The sequence below is a fragment of the Pelmatolapia mariae genome, linkage group LG23 (genome assembly GCF_036321145.2).
Source record: "Pelmatolapia mariae isolate MD_Pm_ZW linkage group LG23, Pm_UMD_F_2, whole genome shotgun sequence".
Taxonomy (NCBI): Eukaryota; Metazoa; Chordata; class Actinopteri; order Cichliformes; family Cichlidae; genus Pelmatolapia; species Pelmatolapia mariae.
The window spans coordinates 46,467,750-46,486,209 of NC_086246.1; the positions used below are offsets into that span (position 1 = coordinate 46,467,750).

General features: G+C 36.1%; 2 protein-coding genes across 2 annotated transcripts; both read left to right on the forward strand.

Moving 5' to 3' along the window:
* Window positions 1-7,459: 7,459 nt before the first annotated feature.
* On the forward strand, window positions 7,460-8,617 carry LOC134621281 (duodenase-1-like). Its single transcript, XM_063467706.1, has 5 exons — window positions 7,460-7,520; window positions 7,602-7,749; window positions 7,839-7,965; window positions 8,101-8,355; window positions 8,453-8,617. Exons 1-5 carry the CDS (start codon window positions 7,460-7,462, stop codon window positions 8,615-8,617), a joined length of 756 nt encoding a protein of 251 aa, XP_063323776.1.
* A 2,931-nt stretch (window positions 8,618-11,548) lies between these two features.
* Window positions 11,549-13,902, forward strand: LOC134620788 (mast cell protease 1A-like). The gene is made up of 5 exons (XM_063467085.1): window positions 11,549-11,615; window positions 11,705-11,852; window positions 12,093-12,225; window positions 12,315-12,569; window positions 12,670-13,902. Exons 1-5 carry the CDS (start codon window positions 11,558-11,560, stop codon window positions 12,829-12,831), a joined length of 756 nt encoding a protein of 251 aa, XP_063323155.1. The 5' UTR covers window positions 11,549-11,557; the 3' UTR covers window positions 12,832-13,902.
* Window positions 13,903-18,460: the final 4,558 nt, after the last annotated feature.

Sequence of the window (18,460 nt, forward strand, 5' to 3'; positions counted from 1 at the left end):
AAATGTATTTTTGCATTACTACAGTAGAAGCAAAAATACACATTTTGCTCTCTGTCATGATCCTTGGGTTTTTAGCTTCGGTTTTTATTTCTATTTACTCATGTTCTAGAGTCGTTAGCCCTTGAATTGTTGTATTTTAGATCTGTTTTGTTTCATATTTATTGTACCACCAATGTTTCCTCAGTCTCAACCACCCTGCTTTACTCTAATTTAGTAGAAATTTTAAGAATCTATACTTTATTTATTTCTCTGACAACTTTTTACTCTTTACTGTGCATTTTTACACAAATTTCTGTACTTTCTTCTTTCTATTCCATACAGGCTTGTTACTTTAGGTTTAAGACATTTGAGGGGAGTTTTTATTTCACATCGCTATCCTCCTTTCAACATCAAACTGATCTGAGATTAAACCAATAACACATAAAGGACAATCCTACTGGTGCTTATCACATACAAAGATGAAAGGTGCAAAAACATCATTTATGTGTCATTCATAGCGCTATACTCAGGGGTTAAAGAAAGCATTGACAGTGAAACTGGTGCTTCAGCCGTTTCTAGGTCATAGCAGGGTTGAGTCTGGCTGGTTCATGATTAGTATTTAATATTCTAACCAATTTCCTGTTTCCTGAGGGCTTGGAAGATGTTTGGGTCTTCTTCTGGACCTTGCCAAAGTGGTGACATACCAGAGTAAATTGTACTAATTGTTTAAACTGATAATCTGCTTGTTTAGAAATGGCTCAATTTGTGTAAATCTTAGTTTCTTGGACATTGTTATGAGGACCTAGCAAGAATAGCTCTGCACCTTGTCAAATTAAGACATTGTAGAGCCTTCACCACCACTTATTAAAAGATTTAACTGAGGGTATGTATATATTTAAGCCTCTATATAACAATTTCACTCTAAGTGGATTAGAGAAATTCCACAATGCATTCAAAATTGTACACCAAAATCTGGTTTCCAAAATTCATAAAAGTTGTACAATCATTCCACCTTAAAAAGAAAAAAAAGAAAGAAAGTTGAAAGAAATTATTAAAAGCCCAAAATTACTACGGCATTCATACCCATGATGATTATATGCAAACTAATGATCACAACTTCATTTCCAGCTCAGCTGTCACATGAGCAATCTGCAAAGATTTCGTTTACTCCACTTGCAGACTTTCAACACTTCACATGGGTGGTTTGATCTGGAAAGATGGAACCGCAGTGTGATATATGCAGACATTTCAGTTTCAGAATTGTTAAAAACCTAAATTCATACTGTGTGAACTGACAACTTATTTCAAATTGTTTCTGAATGTTTACCTAAAGGGAACTTGTAACTATTAATAAAGATGTGACAATTCATTTTATTCGTAATTGATTTTTGGAAACAGCTGAAGCTAAGTATGTGTGTGTCTCCTCAGCTTTATCAGATAACAGCTAATAACAGGCCTTCCAGATGTTTGTATTAGTGTGTAAAAAGAGTGAGATAATCTAAGGAACTTGGAAAGACGTCCAGTACTTCTTTTTCCATTTCTTGAAGATGTTTCAGCTTTCATCCAAGAGCCTTGCTTCAGTTCATTCTTAAATTCAGAAGAAGACTCTTGGATAAAAGGTGAATCAGAAATCTAAAGAAGTTCAGTCACTTTCTTTCCAAGTTCCTCAAACTACCATGACCTGGGTGACTGAGATCCTGCCCAGTTTGATAGTACTCTCTCTTCAGCTTTAAAATGAAATTAACTACCCAAGTGTTCTATAATATTGCATTATTAAGATAAGATTATTCAGTCCTAGATTTGGTAAATATAGTGGTTAAAAATTAATTTAAACACATTTATATGGCACATTTATATTTATATTTTTATATTTTAAAAAATCGCTTAAGTAAATACAATGGTATGTCGTTCAATAAAATAGAATGCTTTTAAAAATGAATGGAAGATATATCCACAGTACATTCATAGAAATGTTTGCAGTAGATGAAACCACGACGATGATGAATATCAAGCTGTTTTAAAATTATAACATTTGCAGCATTTTTAGAACACATTTTGATTGATGTTTTATAATCATAAGTAATCATTGTATATCACTGTTTGCCTGTTGAAGGCAAAATCAGATTTGTAAAAATCAACTAAACTATTCACCAGTAGAGGACAGTGTCTTACCAGAACATTTTACTATAGCTGTGCTTACAGTAAAAAAAAACAAGAAAATTCAGCGTTTTGGTCAGACAGCATGGTGGCCTAGTGGTTAGCATTACTGTCTTACTAAAAGAAGCTTTATTTTTTAAGGTTCCTGGTTGGCTGGGGTCTTTCTTTGCAGTTTTGCATGTTCTCCCACAGTTCAGAGACACGGGCATTAGGTTAAGTAACAAATTGTAGCTGTACAGTAAGCAAACAGTCTCTCTGCCAGCCTTGCAAGAGACTGATGACCTGTTCAGGGTATCTTGTCTATCAACCTCTAACAGAGATGACAGGCTACAGCCATGTAACTCTTGATAAAGTTTGATAAACTTTTAAGAAAAATCTTATCTTCTCAACATTTTACCAATTTTACTTGCAATTTCAAAGATATTGCATCCAGTACAAAGTTGCAGACGTAACATTATAGAGTCTGAAGTCAAACAATATTTTTACAATTTCTATTACTTGAGGTTTATATTAATTCTCTACTTATCTTTTTTGCATAAAGAGACAAATAAATAATACTGAAATTAAAATTGGGAAACAACTCCTTTGTATTGCTAACACAATATCAGCTCTTGAAAAGCAGCTCCAACAATGGTATTACTAGCCAAGAACCCAGAGTGATGTTAAATCCGAATTTACCCTCATGTGACCCGACTAAATAAACAGAAATGGATGAAATTGTCCCACAGAGGTGATATACCAAAAGTATCTGATCTTGTCTAAAACCCGAGTCTTCTTTAAGCAACATTTCTTAAGCTGTTAAACACAGTTTAGACTTTTGTCAATCGTTAAATAAACACGTAGGAGATAATGTTTGAATGTTACCTGTTATTTAATGGAAAAATGTAATGGCAGTAGTTATGAGTAACCTACCATTTGTTCATTTTTGTTCAGCCAATGTAAATGCACTAATTCTATACTTTGAGAATACTGATTGTTCTAACAGAATCTGGTAACTGTGAGATGTGTTTCTGTGGTTTAGTCATAGTGTATCAGAAGTGACAAAACTGCTTCGGTGAGCTCATAAGTATTCGTGATCTAAGAATGATTCTTTTCTATTATGCATTAGAAAAGTCATCTTCAATTGATGCTTTACTGTAGTGTCCATCAAGGTGAAGGATGGGTTCTAAAAGAAACAAGAGATGTTTTTTTAAAACGTTATTTGGTTGTACTGCTACTCTATTTCTGAGTTTTTAACTTTCAGTTTCTGATCTGATATCCAAGCTCATCTGAGCAAAGAGGCATGCAGACTTTCCAATATATATATATATATATATAGACTGATGTTTACATGTTTTGTTTTAGTTTCAGTCATACACTAAAATTAAAGTTTGAAAAAGGTCATTTGACTTTATAAGGGAGACAGTGACAAATTTATAACATTTGTGGTATGTCAGGTGGTCTCGGTATGTAGAAAAAAAAGCCATATAACAGAAACTCTTTTTGCCATTAGGCTGACTGTTAATATGAAACCAATGAGGTGCAGTAATGAGTGGAAAGCTTTTCAGTTAGCAGCTGTTAGAAGTGACCTTAATAGTAAATAAAATAATGATGACTGACATACTCTGCTGGTGCTACTGCTTCTAAGTTTGTGGAACTGGATGATGTTTGCTTTTAGTTTATGAATTACTCAATGTAGCTAAACTAACCACTGACTTTTTAAAGCAGGAAATGTGTCACTATAGATTGCATTGGGGTTTTTTTTTTTACTTTGACTGGAAGACCACTGATTCTGATACCCACGCTGAAGATGAAAACTGGTTTCTGTGGTTCATTAAGGAATTCGAAGAAATGCTGTCGCTCTACCAAAACTCAAAATAACAGAAAGATGACAAATGATATAGAGCAAGGTTTTACTTGCTTAACTTGTTTAACTTCACAAACAGTGAGGATGAACATATTCATAAGAGCCTGAAAGATGAGTCCACTTCTTAATCATTTTATATTGATTAGGAAGTAGATGGTGCTCAACTAAGTGATAGAAAATCTCCATCATGTTGCTGCACATATCAAAGAGTTCATCTCCCTCAGAAGATAGAGCTTGCTCATCTTCTCTATTGCAGTCGGCATTTTTCTTGGATCAACCTCTTGTTCCGGTAAGGATGCGGGTCATGTTGTTGTCCTCTTCTGTTGAAATTGAAACACCATCTATGGTCTTATACACATTTAGAATGAGATTCTTTTTAGACCATTCCACAAGACTACTTGAATCATGTCATTACGCAGTGAATACTTTTACTTGAATGGCATTACCTTGGCCAGCTGTGAGAACGTACTTTTTGTCAGTTTTTGACTAATAAACCAATAATTTGACCTTGAAGACCTTGGGAGATCTAAGTCAAATTTTAATGTATCGCTAAGACGACCCCACTCTACACCAGTATTGGCAGCAGTATACTGCAATATTCTGGCCAAAATAGAATGTAGGGATGGGTATTGATAAGATTTTCACGATTCCGATTCCATTTTCAATTCTGTATAGCGATTCGATTCTTTATCGATTCTCTTATCGATTCCTTTTTTTTTTTTAAAAAGGAGAACACTAAGGTGGATTAGCTTAGAACTTTGTTTTATATCTTCTCTTTGAACAAGATAGAAATTTAGGAGTAACATGGCCTTACAAACCCAACAGTGAGATCTTAAGAGATCCACAGCCTACGGCTCTTCAATGGGGTGTCACAGGGTCCCCGGGGAAAAAATAGTAAATGTAAAATAAAATAAATATTCTTCTGTAGCAATAACAAAGTATAACATAAATTATTCTGTAGCAATTACACAAGAATATCCAGTAATGTCCCTGCCTACAATTAAACACATTCACTTACTGAAAATCGGGGGCATCTGGTGTGGCAAATGGGTGCAAGCCTTTGACCACAAACTTAGTCACTGCTCGGTGACATTCTGGCCTGAAAGGAGACGCTACCGGTAGACTGCAGCGACAACTGCCAGCATCTGAGGCAGCCAGACTCTGTCTGTCTCTCTCATCATGGTCACCTAAATGCACAGTAATGGCAGGTTTTGTAATAAGGCAGATCGCGCTAACATAATATGCACTGTTAGTTGATTATTTGCCTGCCGCATTAACGGGAGAGGACGTGCAAATGTTACCGCTGCTGCTGGGTTGAGATTCACGAGTCCGGAGCGGAATTAAAAACACGACATTCATTTAAGGTCATTGCGTGTTTTGTGAGCAAATGCTTTTGCATATTCGTAGTGTTTCCTCCCTTAAATGAAATATCTACTTTGCAAGTATTGCAAGTTGCCCTGTTGTCATCCGTTCTCTTAAAGTATGACCAAACTTTTTAGCGTTTGAGCCGCCATGTTTCCTGCCAGGTAAATGACGCTCCGCAACGTGGTGACGTCATTTGGGGCGACTGGAATCGATAAGGGAATCGTTTGCAAATTGAAACAGTGGGAACCGGTTCTCAACAAGAACCGGTTTTCGATACCCATCCCTAATAGAATGAATCCTTTTTTCATGATATGCGCACGTGTCAAGATTTGTGTATGCACATGTTCTTCTACTAACTTTTGCAACAGTTTCATAATCATGACTATAAGCACAGTTCAAATTATAATCTTATCTCCGGTTCCTGCAGTTCATAGTTTGATGTAAAATATCACTGTGTTAAGTGTTCCCACAGTAAAGAATCAGAGCCTTGCATCTGCCTTCTTTACTTGTTAGATTAAATAAACTACAGCTCTTGCAATGTGTGTGAACCATTTTCGTAAAAATCTGAGACATTATAGTCCAAATAAACTGAAATTAAAAACAAATAAAAATAACTATTTCTAAATTCAATTAACCAATTACATTAGTATTCAACTCTAAGGTGAATTGGACCTGATAATCCTTGAGGAAGATGGGAATAATTGAGTCCTAACTGTCAAGTATTACTGGAATTAAGCAAGAAGCCAAATGATACAAACTGTGTTTACAAACCAGGCCTTAAATCTAACAAATACAGAATATGGACATGGTAGGTCAGTGAGCTACAGCCATAACTATAAAGGAAATACTGATACTGATCTGGTAATGCTGTTGCTTATGTCTAAAATAGAAACAGATATTTGCTACAGCAGTAGCTTATTAATTACTTGGTCTATTTATTATATTGACATTATCCAAATAAGTGTCAATATTACAAGTTAAGTGTTAATTAAGTGTTAATTACAAGCAATTAGTCGCATCTTACAATACAAGGCTAACAGACTGTGGGGTGACTGTGGCTCACTAGGTAGAGCAGGTCACCTGCTAATTGGAGGGTTAGTGGTTCAATCCCTGTATGATCCAGTCTACTTGCCAAATATCCTGGGCAAGATACTAACTTGATACAGCCACTCGTGAGTGAATGTTAGATAGAGAGCACGAAAAGCATGGGGGGGGAAAATAAGTCCTTGCATGACTGGGTGAATGAGGGAAGTTGTATAAAAGTGCACTAAGTGTTCAGGTAGAGCAGAGAAAGAGTAAATTTACGGATCTATTGCCCACATTTGTTGATGAGTTGGCTTGTTACAATACAAATGCAATGTCCGTCACAGGTAGGACAAAACTAAATCCAATATAATTTTGTAGTTCATCAGTAAATCAAAAATATATTAGAGTTAGTTGAAATCACTGATATCAGCATTTCATTTAATCATCAAAGAAATGTACATCAAGGTGCTACATAAACATCAATTTAACCCTTTTTCCCTTCACAAACAGCAAGAAGCAGGTCCAAAATAACCCGGAGCGAACAACAGAGACTGAAAGATGCACGATACAATTGAAGAGAAAATCATGCGAGGGAACTAAAATCCAAAACAGCCAGTTGATCATACTGACAAAGTATGATTTCCTCAAATAAGAATCATGGCGTGACATCTGTATTTTCATTTTTTAAAAGCATCCAACAAAAACTATTTGATTTGTATCTACAGAAGAGCAGAAGGTCCGTATAATAATACTGAAAGCACCAAATCAAGTGTCAAATCCCAAAACTCATACTAAAAGTGAATGCAAAACGGTGTCATAAGTAAGAAAATAAAGAATAAATAATGTCAGAATAATAAACATTCTCATAACACTCATAATACAATCTGTTTCAGACTGCTGAGGTAAAGTAATTAGGACAAAGTAGATCATACAAGGATAATACAAATGCAGAACTTGCACGCTTACTTGAGCAAAGGATGTGGTTAGAAGTCAAAACACGAAAGATTGTGCTGATACATGCCAACAGTGGAAACTAGCCGTATAAAAGGGTCATTGTGACACCCCTACAATTACAAATTAACTGCCATGATGCACGGTCTGCAAAACATTCTGCTCATCTATGTTCTGAGATGTCTCGGACAAATTGGTAAGAATTACAATCCTTGGTTGTTTTTCAGTGATCATTTAATGGAGCATCAGCCTAATTTTGACGTTTTTTTTGTTGTAGTACATGGTAGTGACATCATAAATGGGAAAAAGGCCCCAGAGAACTCAATGCAGTATGTGGTCTCAGTGCAGAACATTGATGGCCATATATGTGGAGGTTTTCTTGTCACTGAAGACTTTGTGGTAACTGCTGCACACTGTGATGTCGAGTAAGTAATCAGTCTTCTCGTGATGACCTCTTTGACTCGTGTAACTACATCAATTTAATTGATGGCTCTTAATGATTGTCCTCCTTCAGAAACCCCACACATGTTGTCCTTGGCAGCCACAATATCAAGAAGGGTTATCAAATAAATATTGGAAAAAAATTTAAGCCCCCATCTTACTCAAACATTTGGTTGGGTAATGACATCATGCTCCTTAAAGTAAGTATGTATTCATACAATCAACACTTTCAAGTGCCATAATTGTTGATTTAATGATTTCCATTCTAATAACGCTGCTAATATGTTATGAAATTAAGAATTTGGGATTTTTTTCTTTCTAATGTGTTTCTCCAGCTGTCTAGGAAAGCTCAGCTAGGATGCAAAGTACAAATAATTCAACTTCCATGTGCTGAAATGAACATAAAAGCAGATCAAGTGTGCCAGGTGGCTGGTTGGGGAAGAAATAGAACTGGTGGTGAAAATGTCGATGACCTGAGAGTGGTGAGCGTGTCCGTCATTAACCAATATGTATGTAGGGAACAATGGCCGGGTCTTTCTGCCAATGTTATCTGTGCAGGTGGATACGGCACAGACAAAGGATTCTGTCAGGTATGGCTTCTGTCCTTTCATTGAATGTGTCTTGTTGACAATTACCCGAACAACCTAAATTAAATATGAAATGGAAATTTTCCTTTCTTCCTGACAGGGTGATTCTGGTGCTCCTCTGGTGTGCAACGGGTTAGTTGTTGGTCTTGCTTCTTTCAACAAAAATTACAACTGTGCTTATCCAGATGTACCCAATATCTACACAGACATCTCCAAATACCTTAAGTGGATCAATGGGATTCTGCTAACTGCAACATCTTCCTAAAAATGTGTTTTTATGTTGCTACTGTAGAAGCAAAAGATAAATGAATAAAAGAATAATGGCTGTCTGTCATTACCAGTGTGACAAAATATAGCAATAAAAATCTATCCCAAATTTTCTGTCTGATTTCCTTTTGTAATAATCTTAGTTTACAAAACAACAAGAAACAAGAATACTATAGAGGTCATTTTTGTCTCAGGTGAAGGCCAACAAACGTCTTTTTTATATCTTCTTTGAGACCTAAAAAATACAAAATGCTAACTGAATACTCTGAGAAAGCTTACTTCAAACATTTTTTTTCTCCTGTACAGATACTCGCTGATGCACATAGGGGCAAACAAAAGCTACGTGAGCTACGTGTTTTGATTGCCATGATTAATCATTAATACAATTATCATAATTTTTAAGATAATATTAAGATATTTATGTAAACTTTAACAAAATTTGGTTAAAAATGACAAATTTGGATCTAATGAGAAAGACGCAAGAAGCAAAAGATGGAAGAGTGACTAGTCCAACACTTAACAAAGCAGTGTTGGATAGGTTTTCTACCCTAATTAGCTGATTGAAGAAAAGTTTCACCCACCCATTTTATCACCCACAGGCTTGAGTTTGCCTCAGAGGACTTGCTGCAGTTTGGGGTCCACAAATTTAATTCAGTTCACAAACTTTTTTTCACTTTGACTCTGTCTTTGGCTCAGTTTTACAAGGGACCTTCTTATTTGACTGAATCTGGCAAGTACTTTTTTTGATTACAAGTGCAAATATACTGACGCTATCTTGTAAAATACTGCCACCTACTGGTGAAAGACAAGTCACAAGTTTGTCACATGGTTACCACAAACAGCCATTCATTCACAAAGTCAGACCTATGGCCAATTGAGAATTGCCAGTTAACCTAACAAGCATGCGTCTAGACTGTGGGGGGTAGCTGGAGTAACAGGAGAGAACCCGTGTATAGGGGAGAAAATGCAAACTTTATACACTAACTTTATACAGAAAAGCCTCAGCCTTTGGATTCAAACTAAGTAAAAAAATCTCACCTGCCTGGCTTATCACCTTCACGCTTGTTCTGTTTAATTCAGTTTTGTTTATATAGCACCACCTCACAAAAACAGTTGCTGCAAACAGTTGCGCTTTGTGTTGTAGGGAAAGACCGTATAATAATAGAAAGAAAACCTCAACTATCAGATGTACCCTTATGAGCAAGCGCTTGCAGACAGTGCGAAAGAAAAACTCCCTTTTAAGAGGAAGAAACGTCCAACAGAACTAGTCTAATGAAGTCTGACTTGTTGGGGGTGGGGGGAAAGAGAAGAGAGCCATATAATAGATAGTGTGTAATCACACTGAGAATGTAAAGAGGTGAGTGGAAAAAAAAATATTCAGTGCATTAGATGACTTAGACTATTAGCATAACTGAAGTATGGTTCAAGGTCACCTGATCTAGCCCTAACTGTAAGCTTTATTCAGTAATGCAGTAGGAGGCACAAAAGTGGCATCACTTTTGACACACAATTCTGCATTAGTAAGGTATTACTAAGTGCTTAATTTATCATTATTTAAAGCATTACTACTCCTTAGTATGTAATTTACAAATACAGATTGTTGGGTCTGCGCTTCCACAGGCCCCAGTTCAGAAACGTATTCCCGTTAACAAAGCAAGACGAACAGCTCAACCAGTTTTTCACATGCTAGCAAGGGAAGGATCTCAGAGCAGCCCTTCTGCCCTCGGTGTCAGACCACTTCGAAGAACCATCTTCTCCTGCAGCCTTTTATTTCTCTGACACACAGTTTACACAAACACCCATTGTAAAAAAAACCCCTATGGTTATAAAAGATAAGGCACTGTGTGTGTGTGTGTGTGTGTGTGTGTGTGTGTGTGTGTGTGTGTGTGTGTGTGTGTGTGTGTTTGGGGGTGCGTTTGTGTGACCTCCTGTTCACCAAAAGGGTCATAAAGGCAGGAAGCTTACTAAACAAGAAAACAGAACCCTCACATAGGATGTGTCCCTATAATAAAACACTACAGCCTCCCCCTCCATTCAACAGGCTGGGGAGGGGGTCAGAAACAAAGGAATGTCTTGGATCATACAGTTTGAACCAAGACTTACAAATTTAAGTACAATAATGGCAACATTTAACCACTTGACTCCAACACAGATATAAATATTTAGTTTGGTTTATAAGCTTAAATATAGCATGTTTTTGGCATGTGTTTTTTGATGACCTTAGCCATATTTTATTTTAAACGAAGAAGCCTTAGTATAATTATGTTAAAGTACCCTGTAGCTCTAACGTCTTCATGTATCTTTCTCTCGTAAGCCCCTTTTTTCAAACTTCAACTGTGGGCCTAGCTACATTTCAGTGTTCTGCAATCCTCAGGTGCGCTATGTTTGCATCTAGCAATACATTTGTATGTTCTGTATCTCTTTGTGCTTTGTCTGTGTCACTTTTCTGTTGTGAAGATAGCTGAGACTTGTTCAACTCTTGAGGTACTTTCATTTACTTTTATAAATGCTTTATAAGGCAAAAATAGTCCTCACTTTAGATGAGGTCACAAAATACTTAACAACTAGTAACTGTCTCCAATTAGTGTTTGTGATGCAATGAACATATTACTTATCTGTTCTCATTAATTGCATACTAAGGCTTTATAAATAATGAATTAAGTACTGATACCTTACTCATGCTTAAGAGTCATTATGTGTGTGTTACCAAAAAGTGTCATGCTGAAGGACCTTTTTTGAGAAAGAGGTATACATTTAATAACTAGTTTTGATCTGTGCTGTTAACTTGAAGTGTTTGTTTTGGAAAGTTACAAAACCACATTTACCAAAGGAAGTCACTGCAGCTGCGATAAAATGGATAGGGATCAGTCAGTGCAAACCACATAAAAGGGTTTACTACACAGTTCCATAGTGACAGAGCGAATATCTTTCTGCCAAGATGTATGCTCTGCACCAATTTATGCTAATTTATGTTTTGACATGCCATGGACAAAATGGTAAGTCACACTATATAAATACTTTTTGCTGTCTGCAAGGTGAATATTGACATTTTTAACTCATTTTGATGATCTTCTAATGTCTTTAGCACTTGGAAGTGAAATTATAAATGGGGAAAAAGCTCCAGAAAACTCACTGTTGTATATGGCCTCGGTGCAGAACATTCATGGCCACGATTGTGGAGGTTTTCTTGTAAGTGAGGACTTTGTGGTCACCGCTGCACACTGTGGTGAAGGGTAAGTAATCAATCCTGCTTAAAGGTAATTTGTGGGTCATGTGATAAGAAATCACTTCAGAAGTTCCTATTAATATGCAACACTTTTCACCTGCTGCACAATGTATCTCACAATTTGTCCCTTAAAATTATACACACACACACACACACACACACACACACACACACACACACACACACACAGATATACCATTACCGTTTAGAAAGCCTACTGACTATCTCTGACTTGCAACTTATTTAGGAATCCAAGGAGAATAGTTCTTGGCACCCACGATATCAGCAAGCCTGCTAACACCATGAAAGATGTAATCATGAAATGCATACACCCATATTATATAGGTGTTGGAAATGGGAATGACATCATGCTACTCAAAGTAAGTCGATTTTTTTTCACTTAATACACAGAAGACATATTTGTGAGCTCTAGAACATTTGCATATACAATCTCTTAATCTGTTCCCAGCTTTCTAGTGAAGTCCAACCAAGCAAAAACATCCAAATTATTAAACTTCCCTCTTCTGAAATAAAGCTAAAGGAAAATGAAAGGTGCCTTGTGGCTGGGTGGGGTTTGGCAAAAACTGGTGGTCCATTAGTTCATCAGTTGAGAGTAGTGGATGTGTCTGTTATCAGCCCAGAGGTCTGTAGGGAGAGCTGGCCGGGTCTTCCGGATGGTCTTATTTGTGCTGGTGGTTATGGCACAAACAAAGGGTTCTGTCAGGTATGGGTTTTTTTATTTGTTGTATTTGTTGTTTGTTTGTTTGTTTGTGTACTTGAAACACTGTATAAAACATTTTTTTTCTCTTGAATAACCCTCAAAGGGTGATTCTGGTGGCCCTCTGATCTGCAATGGTACAGCTGTTGGGGTTGTTTCTTTCAACAAATGGGGCAGATGTGACTACCCGGATGCACCCAATGTTTATGTGGATATCGCAAAACACCTTCACTGGATCAACGAGATTCTCAAGAAAAAGCATTGTTAAGTCTTACATAAATCTTTGCTTTGACACACTGTTATTGTAGTTGTGCATTTAAATCACTCTGTGTTTTATCTAGATGCAGAATAAATAAATGTTTCAAATATTTCTCAGCAGACATGTAATTGTAGCAAAGTTGCTGTAGTGACAATATTATTGTGATGTCATTTAGCTCATTTTAACGCAATAAATCACCAGTAAATGATTTAGGGGACAGTAAAAAGGTTCCCCTAGAGTCAGAAACAAAAAAAATGCAGTCTTCGCTCAGCATGGTGCAGTTATTAGATGAGATGAGATCAAGTTTTCAAGGTTAGCTGGGTAGTTTTAAGAGTGCACCCTGACACACACCCTATGACAGCTAGGATAGGCTTGAGCTCTGTAACCCTGGGTTTAATTTAATTGCTCTGAGCAGTTTTTGATATGGGCGACATGGGCAGTTGCCCAGGGCACCCACCAGGACAGGACCGCCCCTGGCTCTGAGATCAAGAGCATAGCTTTATTGTTGACTAACAAGATAAAATTTACTTGCTAATGCTAGCTGTGTTTCCATAGATCCTAACTGATCTCAGAGCGGTGAGAGCAGACCAACAGTACTTTGGCTTGTGAGCTGCTCTCCATTCAGTTTCCAAACACCAGCAGTTTAGCCACAATTCGCATGCACAAACCACCAGAAAAAGCAAAAAAACTGCTGGACTCTCAGCTTGTCCAGCTCCAGTCATTGTTAAAAGGAGACAGACACACCCAGACACTATGAGACTGACCCATGCATTTGTGCTTGAAGCATCACTTATGTCTACAGGGTCATGACATCGCATCATGTGTTGATTGAAGGAAGTGCAGCTTTCAGCAACAATACCTGATTGCAGCCACAGTGGCAGTAATGTAAAGACTGGATGCATACATAATATATGATATATATATATAATTGACTGGCAAGGAGCTTTAGTAAAGTGCTGTGTGAAATGAAAGGAGAGTGAAGCCTTAATGTGTTTATTTTTAGACCAGATCTTTTTTTTTACTATTTTGTTCTGATATGTAAAATCTTTGAAAGGAAAGGAGATTTAATTTCTTTTTATCATGAAGGTGGATATATGTTTGTGGTCTAATTACAGTAAATCTTAATCTGGGAAAATGTTATTTCTGTGGTTAATCTAGTTGGCTGTAGAACTCGGAGATAGTGTCATTAGGCTGTATCAAGAGTAAAAAAAAATCAGAAAAAAACCTCAGGTCATGCATCTGCCTTCATCACTTTTTTTTGGTTGTTTTTTTTTTGTATAAAATATAAATTTAAATAAACACACAAAATTATAGATTATATGTATTTAGAAAGGCACAAACCTCCAAAACAATCCACCAACAAGAACAGAATTACACAAGAAGGTGCAATGAGCCTGTCACATATCAAACTGACAAGATAAAGTAAATATTAAACATTGTGTAAATTATTATCCAACAGGGTGTGGGGGGCATGTAAGTGAACCCAGCTCGAACATTGCTGGTATTAGGACTGTTCGAGTCAAGTTTTGAGGATATACTGACGAGAACTGGGGTACTGGAAAAAGGCTGATAATGTTGAATTAATTCAGTGTTACTATGCCAACCAATCCAGTAAAAGGAGTTATATGCAATGCATCTGGGAACTATGGATGAGGAAAAAGCCAACACATTGACCAAGAAACACCACCAGTAGTAGCTCAGTGGATTAACATTAATAGGAGATGCCTGCTGTGGAGGTTGGAGCTCTAGAGCAGGGGTGGGCAATGCCAGGCCTCAAGGGCCGGTGTTCTGCAAGTTTTAGACGTCATCCTGGGTCGACACACCTGAATGAAATGATTAGCTCATTACCAGGCCTCTGGAGAACTTCAAGACATGTTGAGGAGTTAATTTAGCAATATGAATCAGCTGTGTTGGATCAAGGACCCATGTAAAACCTGCAGAATATCAGCCCTCGAGGCCTGGAGTTGCCTACCCCTGGGCCACAGCATAATAGGAACAATAGTGAGCAATACGGAAATAATGAGCCAACCCTAGTAGAAGAGAGTAGAGGAAATGAACCAGATGAACTTGGCACATGCAATGACAGATGAATATACCCAGCTGAGGATGAAGATTGTGGCCAGGTTAAAGGTAACCACCCAGCCAAGATGATGGCGTATAAGAATTTCTGCTGCCCTCTGCTGGCTATAATGAAGAATTAGACAAAGGCAACAGTTGAGCTGTACAAATACAGAAAATTGCATTTGATGGTATATAGATATTGGAAGAGAAAACATAATGTGGTATTTTACAAAACAAAAAAAATCTAAGCAACCACATTGACTACTGGGAGTAGCACATGCTCTGCAAAGTTTCTTCTGTCCAAAGCTTTGACTGTCTCTTAATTTATTTCTTGTGAATTCTTGTGAATCAACAAATTCATTCAAAAAACAAAGTACACTTGAACAAAAACAGCTACAGTGAAATAAGTGACTTTTTTGACACATGAAGTGCCACAAGAAGGTGCAAAAAAGTACACATATACTTCATGCTATTGTAGGTGCTTCACTGATCATCCCTTGTAAGCACTGTTTGCTGCGTATGTTGTTTCTTTCAAAAATACAACAATTACAAGTATCCAGATGTACTCAGTGTATCTGGGGACACCTTGAAATGCCTTCAGTGGATGCGCAAGCTTCAGAAATGCAAAGTGTTCTGAAGTATCAATGCACAGAAACCCAATTAAAGTACACCCAACACAAGAATAGGTGAACGGCCATGGGGCTCTTCTTATTTATAGATGCAAATATGAAAATAACTGACTGCAATGTAGTGTTATTGAATTATTATTATTATTTAAAAATAGCCATTTTCTTCCAAAGATTAAAAGAAATGTATAAAGTGCTCAAATTTTACTTCAACATCATCATCATCATTGTCGTCATCACCATTGCTGTTGTTGGTGGTGTTAATCAAAATATTAACATCATATTTGGTGCTAATAAAGAAGATGGTGGGCGAGATGGACACAGTGACCAGTCCAGTACCTGACAACTAAAAGTGTCCATGTGTTTATCAGTGCCTTAGTTCAGCAGTTCAGTCTGTGGTATGGTACAGTAGACACTAAATTGAATTCACTTCAGTTTAAAAAGAAACAATCAGTACTGACGTTATTTTTTTTTTTTACCAGTGAAATTGGTCTACATCATGTAGACAACAAATAAATAATTAACTAATTAATTTGTAAATAAATACATAAATTAATAAAGTTAATGTAAAATGCTATTCACTTGCAGTAAACAGAAGTATATCAATTAGAACTCAAATATGATTTCATTTTTACAAAATGTAAAATAAAAGTGATTAAATAAAGGAAGAAATACAGATTAATGTGATAAATTGTGTTGCAATGCAGCCACTGCAAAAGATCTGGAACCACAAAAGATAGCGTGATTGACCAAGATATCACAAGCTGCATATTCACACCATAAAAAGGATGTGGTCATAAAGGTCAAGATAAGAATAAACATGACAGTGTTCTAGACATGCAAGCAAATGATGACAAATCTAGGATGCAGTGATAAGAAGTGACGTTGTTATTTTACATTCTGTCAGTGGTCTGCAAGGATTCAGTGAATTTAGCTGCTCCATAAAATCACTCATAAAGACATGCTAGAATTAAAGCCTGTATGCTAGCAGTAGTTTTTAAGTTAATAATATTTACTGTTTTTGAAAGTCTATTTACATTTTATTCACGCTTACCTACAATCTCAAAGCAAATTTATGATGGAAGAGGTCAATCTGAAAATTTGCGAATGGCATCAACCTTAATGCAGTATACTGAGTTACAAAAGTCCTTCTCATGTCTTCATGTCTGGGAAACTTACAAAATTACATTTATCAATTTTCTACTAAATACAGCCAAAATGTCATAACTGTGAGTTTGGGAAAGCACATTGAAGTTCAAATTTTATCTGGTTTGTGGTTTTTGTGGTTCATCTAGTTTGCTGCATAATCTGAAGATTATGCAAAAGTTTTCAAAAGTTTCCGAAGCAAAATATCATGGTTTTACATCAGCCTTCTTGAACTTTAGATCACTAAATGAATCTAAATCTGTTATTGGAAGTAAGATATGCTCACAAAATGCGTGTGGGTTCGTTTATTACAACAAGCCTGGAGTAAACACCTGAAAAAAATAAGAGTGAGAGCTAAACAGCTTTTATGATTCGCTGGGGTTTGTACATTGCTTATTTTAGTGTCCAATAAAGTGTTATCTATGCAGAATAGTGATAAACCTGCAAAATTTAATTACCAACTGGATTACTAGTTATGAGCTGAAAATAAGTGAGAAGTCATATGACACCACGTGTTTACTGGATAAAAATTGTGTTTTTTCTCATTAGGTTGGCAGTAAATAATAAAGAAATAAGATTTATTGATGAAAATAGCTTTTCACTTACAGCAGTTGACTCTAATAATAAATTAAATACTAGTTCAAACAAATTGCTGTCTAAATATATTTCACTTATGCTGCTGTTTTTACCTTTATGGAACCGGATGATATTTGCTGTTAATCTACTAATTGTTTTAAGTTGTGCATCTTTCTGTAACTGAATTAGTTGATATAACACGTAATGGTCCTAAAAGTCTTTGAAGATAGATAATGTATTAACACATAAATTCAAACTGAGTCAACTATTTAACTTTAATGGCCCAACTCGTTACAACTTGACAAGTTATATGGTACTCTTGGAATCCTAGAGTATACAATGAATGAACACACACATTCAAGTTGAGCCAGCTATTTATCTACAACCAGTCATCTGGTTTTATTTTGTAAAACCAAGAGGAAGACACTTTTGGTAAGTAAATACTACAAAATTTTCTTTTAAATACAGGCAGCAGTTTTAATCCTCTAGTTTTATCAACGTTATCTGATTGCCAGGCAGCCTGAAAGACTTTTTAATTAAAACATTAACACAGAATCGATTCATTTTCTTTTACTTTCTGAATAATATCAATGCTACTTTTTATGAAATATTTTCCAGCACTCTTTGTTTTAGTAATATGCAGTGTTCAAACCTACAAATGTCTTTCATCAGAGTTTTCATATGATTTCAAAGGAATGTCAATTTCACAATGCTTTCTATTCTACATAATAAGAAAATATGTCAGTAGTTAATGTACAGTTAAAGTACAGACATGTAAGGCTACAAATGTTTTTAACCTGCTTGTATCTGTGAAATTGTTACAATTCAATTTTAAACCATCACAATGTCTTATCTTTTGCATAGTCTGTTAAAAATAAATACGGCAATATTTTTCTTTTCCCTCCAATAATCTCCAAACGATGATGAATATCAGACTTTTTTTAATCATACTTCAGGAAAACATCTTGATAACATTCAGGAATAATTACTTTTTTGCCATCTGGTAGCTTGTTTACAGAAATTACAATAAATAATATTAGGAATAAAATGCCTTTAACTTGAACACTAAAGGACTGAAAGACTGAAATATAAATTTTACGAAGATGACTTAGGAGACTTAGGAGTTACTGTAAGGCGATGACACAATTAAGGAAATGCACTAAAAAGAAGAAGAAAAGAAAAGAACAAGAAAATGAAAGATGTGTTGTTGTTTTTATCATGCCACAAGC

Excerpts from the sequence above, each read along its gene's own strand:
- LOC134621281 (XM_063467706.1), top strand. The coding sequence starts at position 7,460 with ATGATGCACGGTCTGCAAAACATTCTGCTCATCTATGTTCTGAGATGT. Across the intron at positions 7,750-7,838 it reads GCTGCACACTGTGATGTCGA|AAACCCCACACATGTTGTCC; the intron begins GTAAGTAATCAG and ends GTCCTCCTTCAG. Across the intron at positions 7,966-8,100 it reads ATGACATCATGCTCCTTAAA|CTGTCTAGGAAAGCTCAGCT; the intron begins GTAAGTATGTAT and ends GTGTTTCTCCAG.
- LOC134620788 (XM_063467085.1), top strand. The coding sequence starts at position 11,558 with ATGTATGCTCTGCACCAATTTATGCTAATTTATGTTTTGACATGCCAT. Across the intron at positions 12,226-12,314 it reads ATGACATCATGCTACTCAAA|CTTTCTAGTGAAGTCCAACC; the intron begins GTAAGTCGATTT and ends ATCTGTTCCCAG. Across the intron at positions 12,570-12,669 it reads CAAACAAAGGGTTCTGTCAG|GGTGATTCTGGTGGCCCTCT; the intron begins GTATGGGTTTTT and ends TAACCCTCAAAG.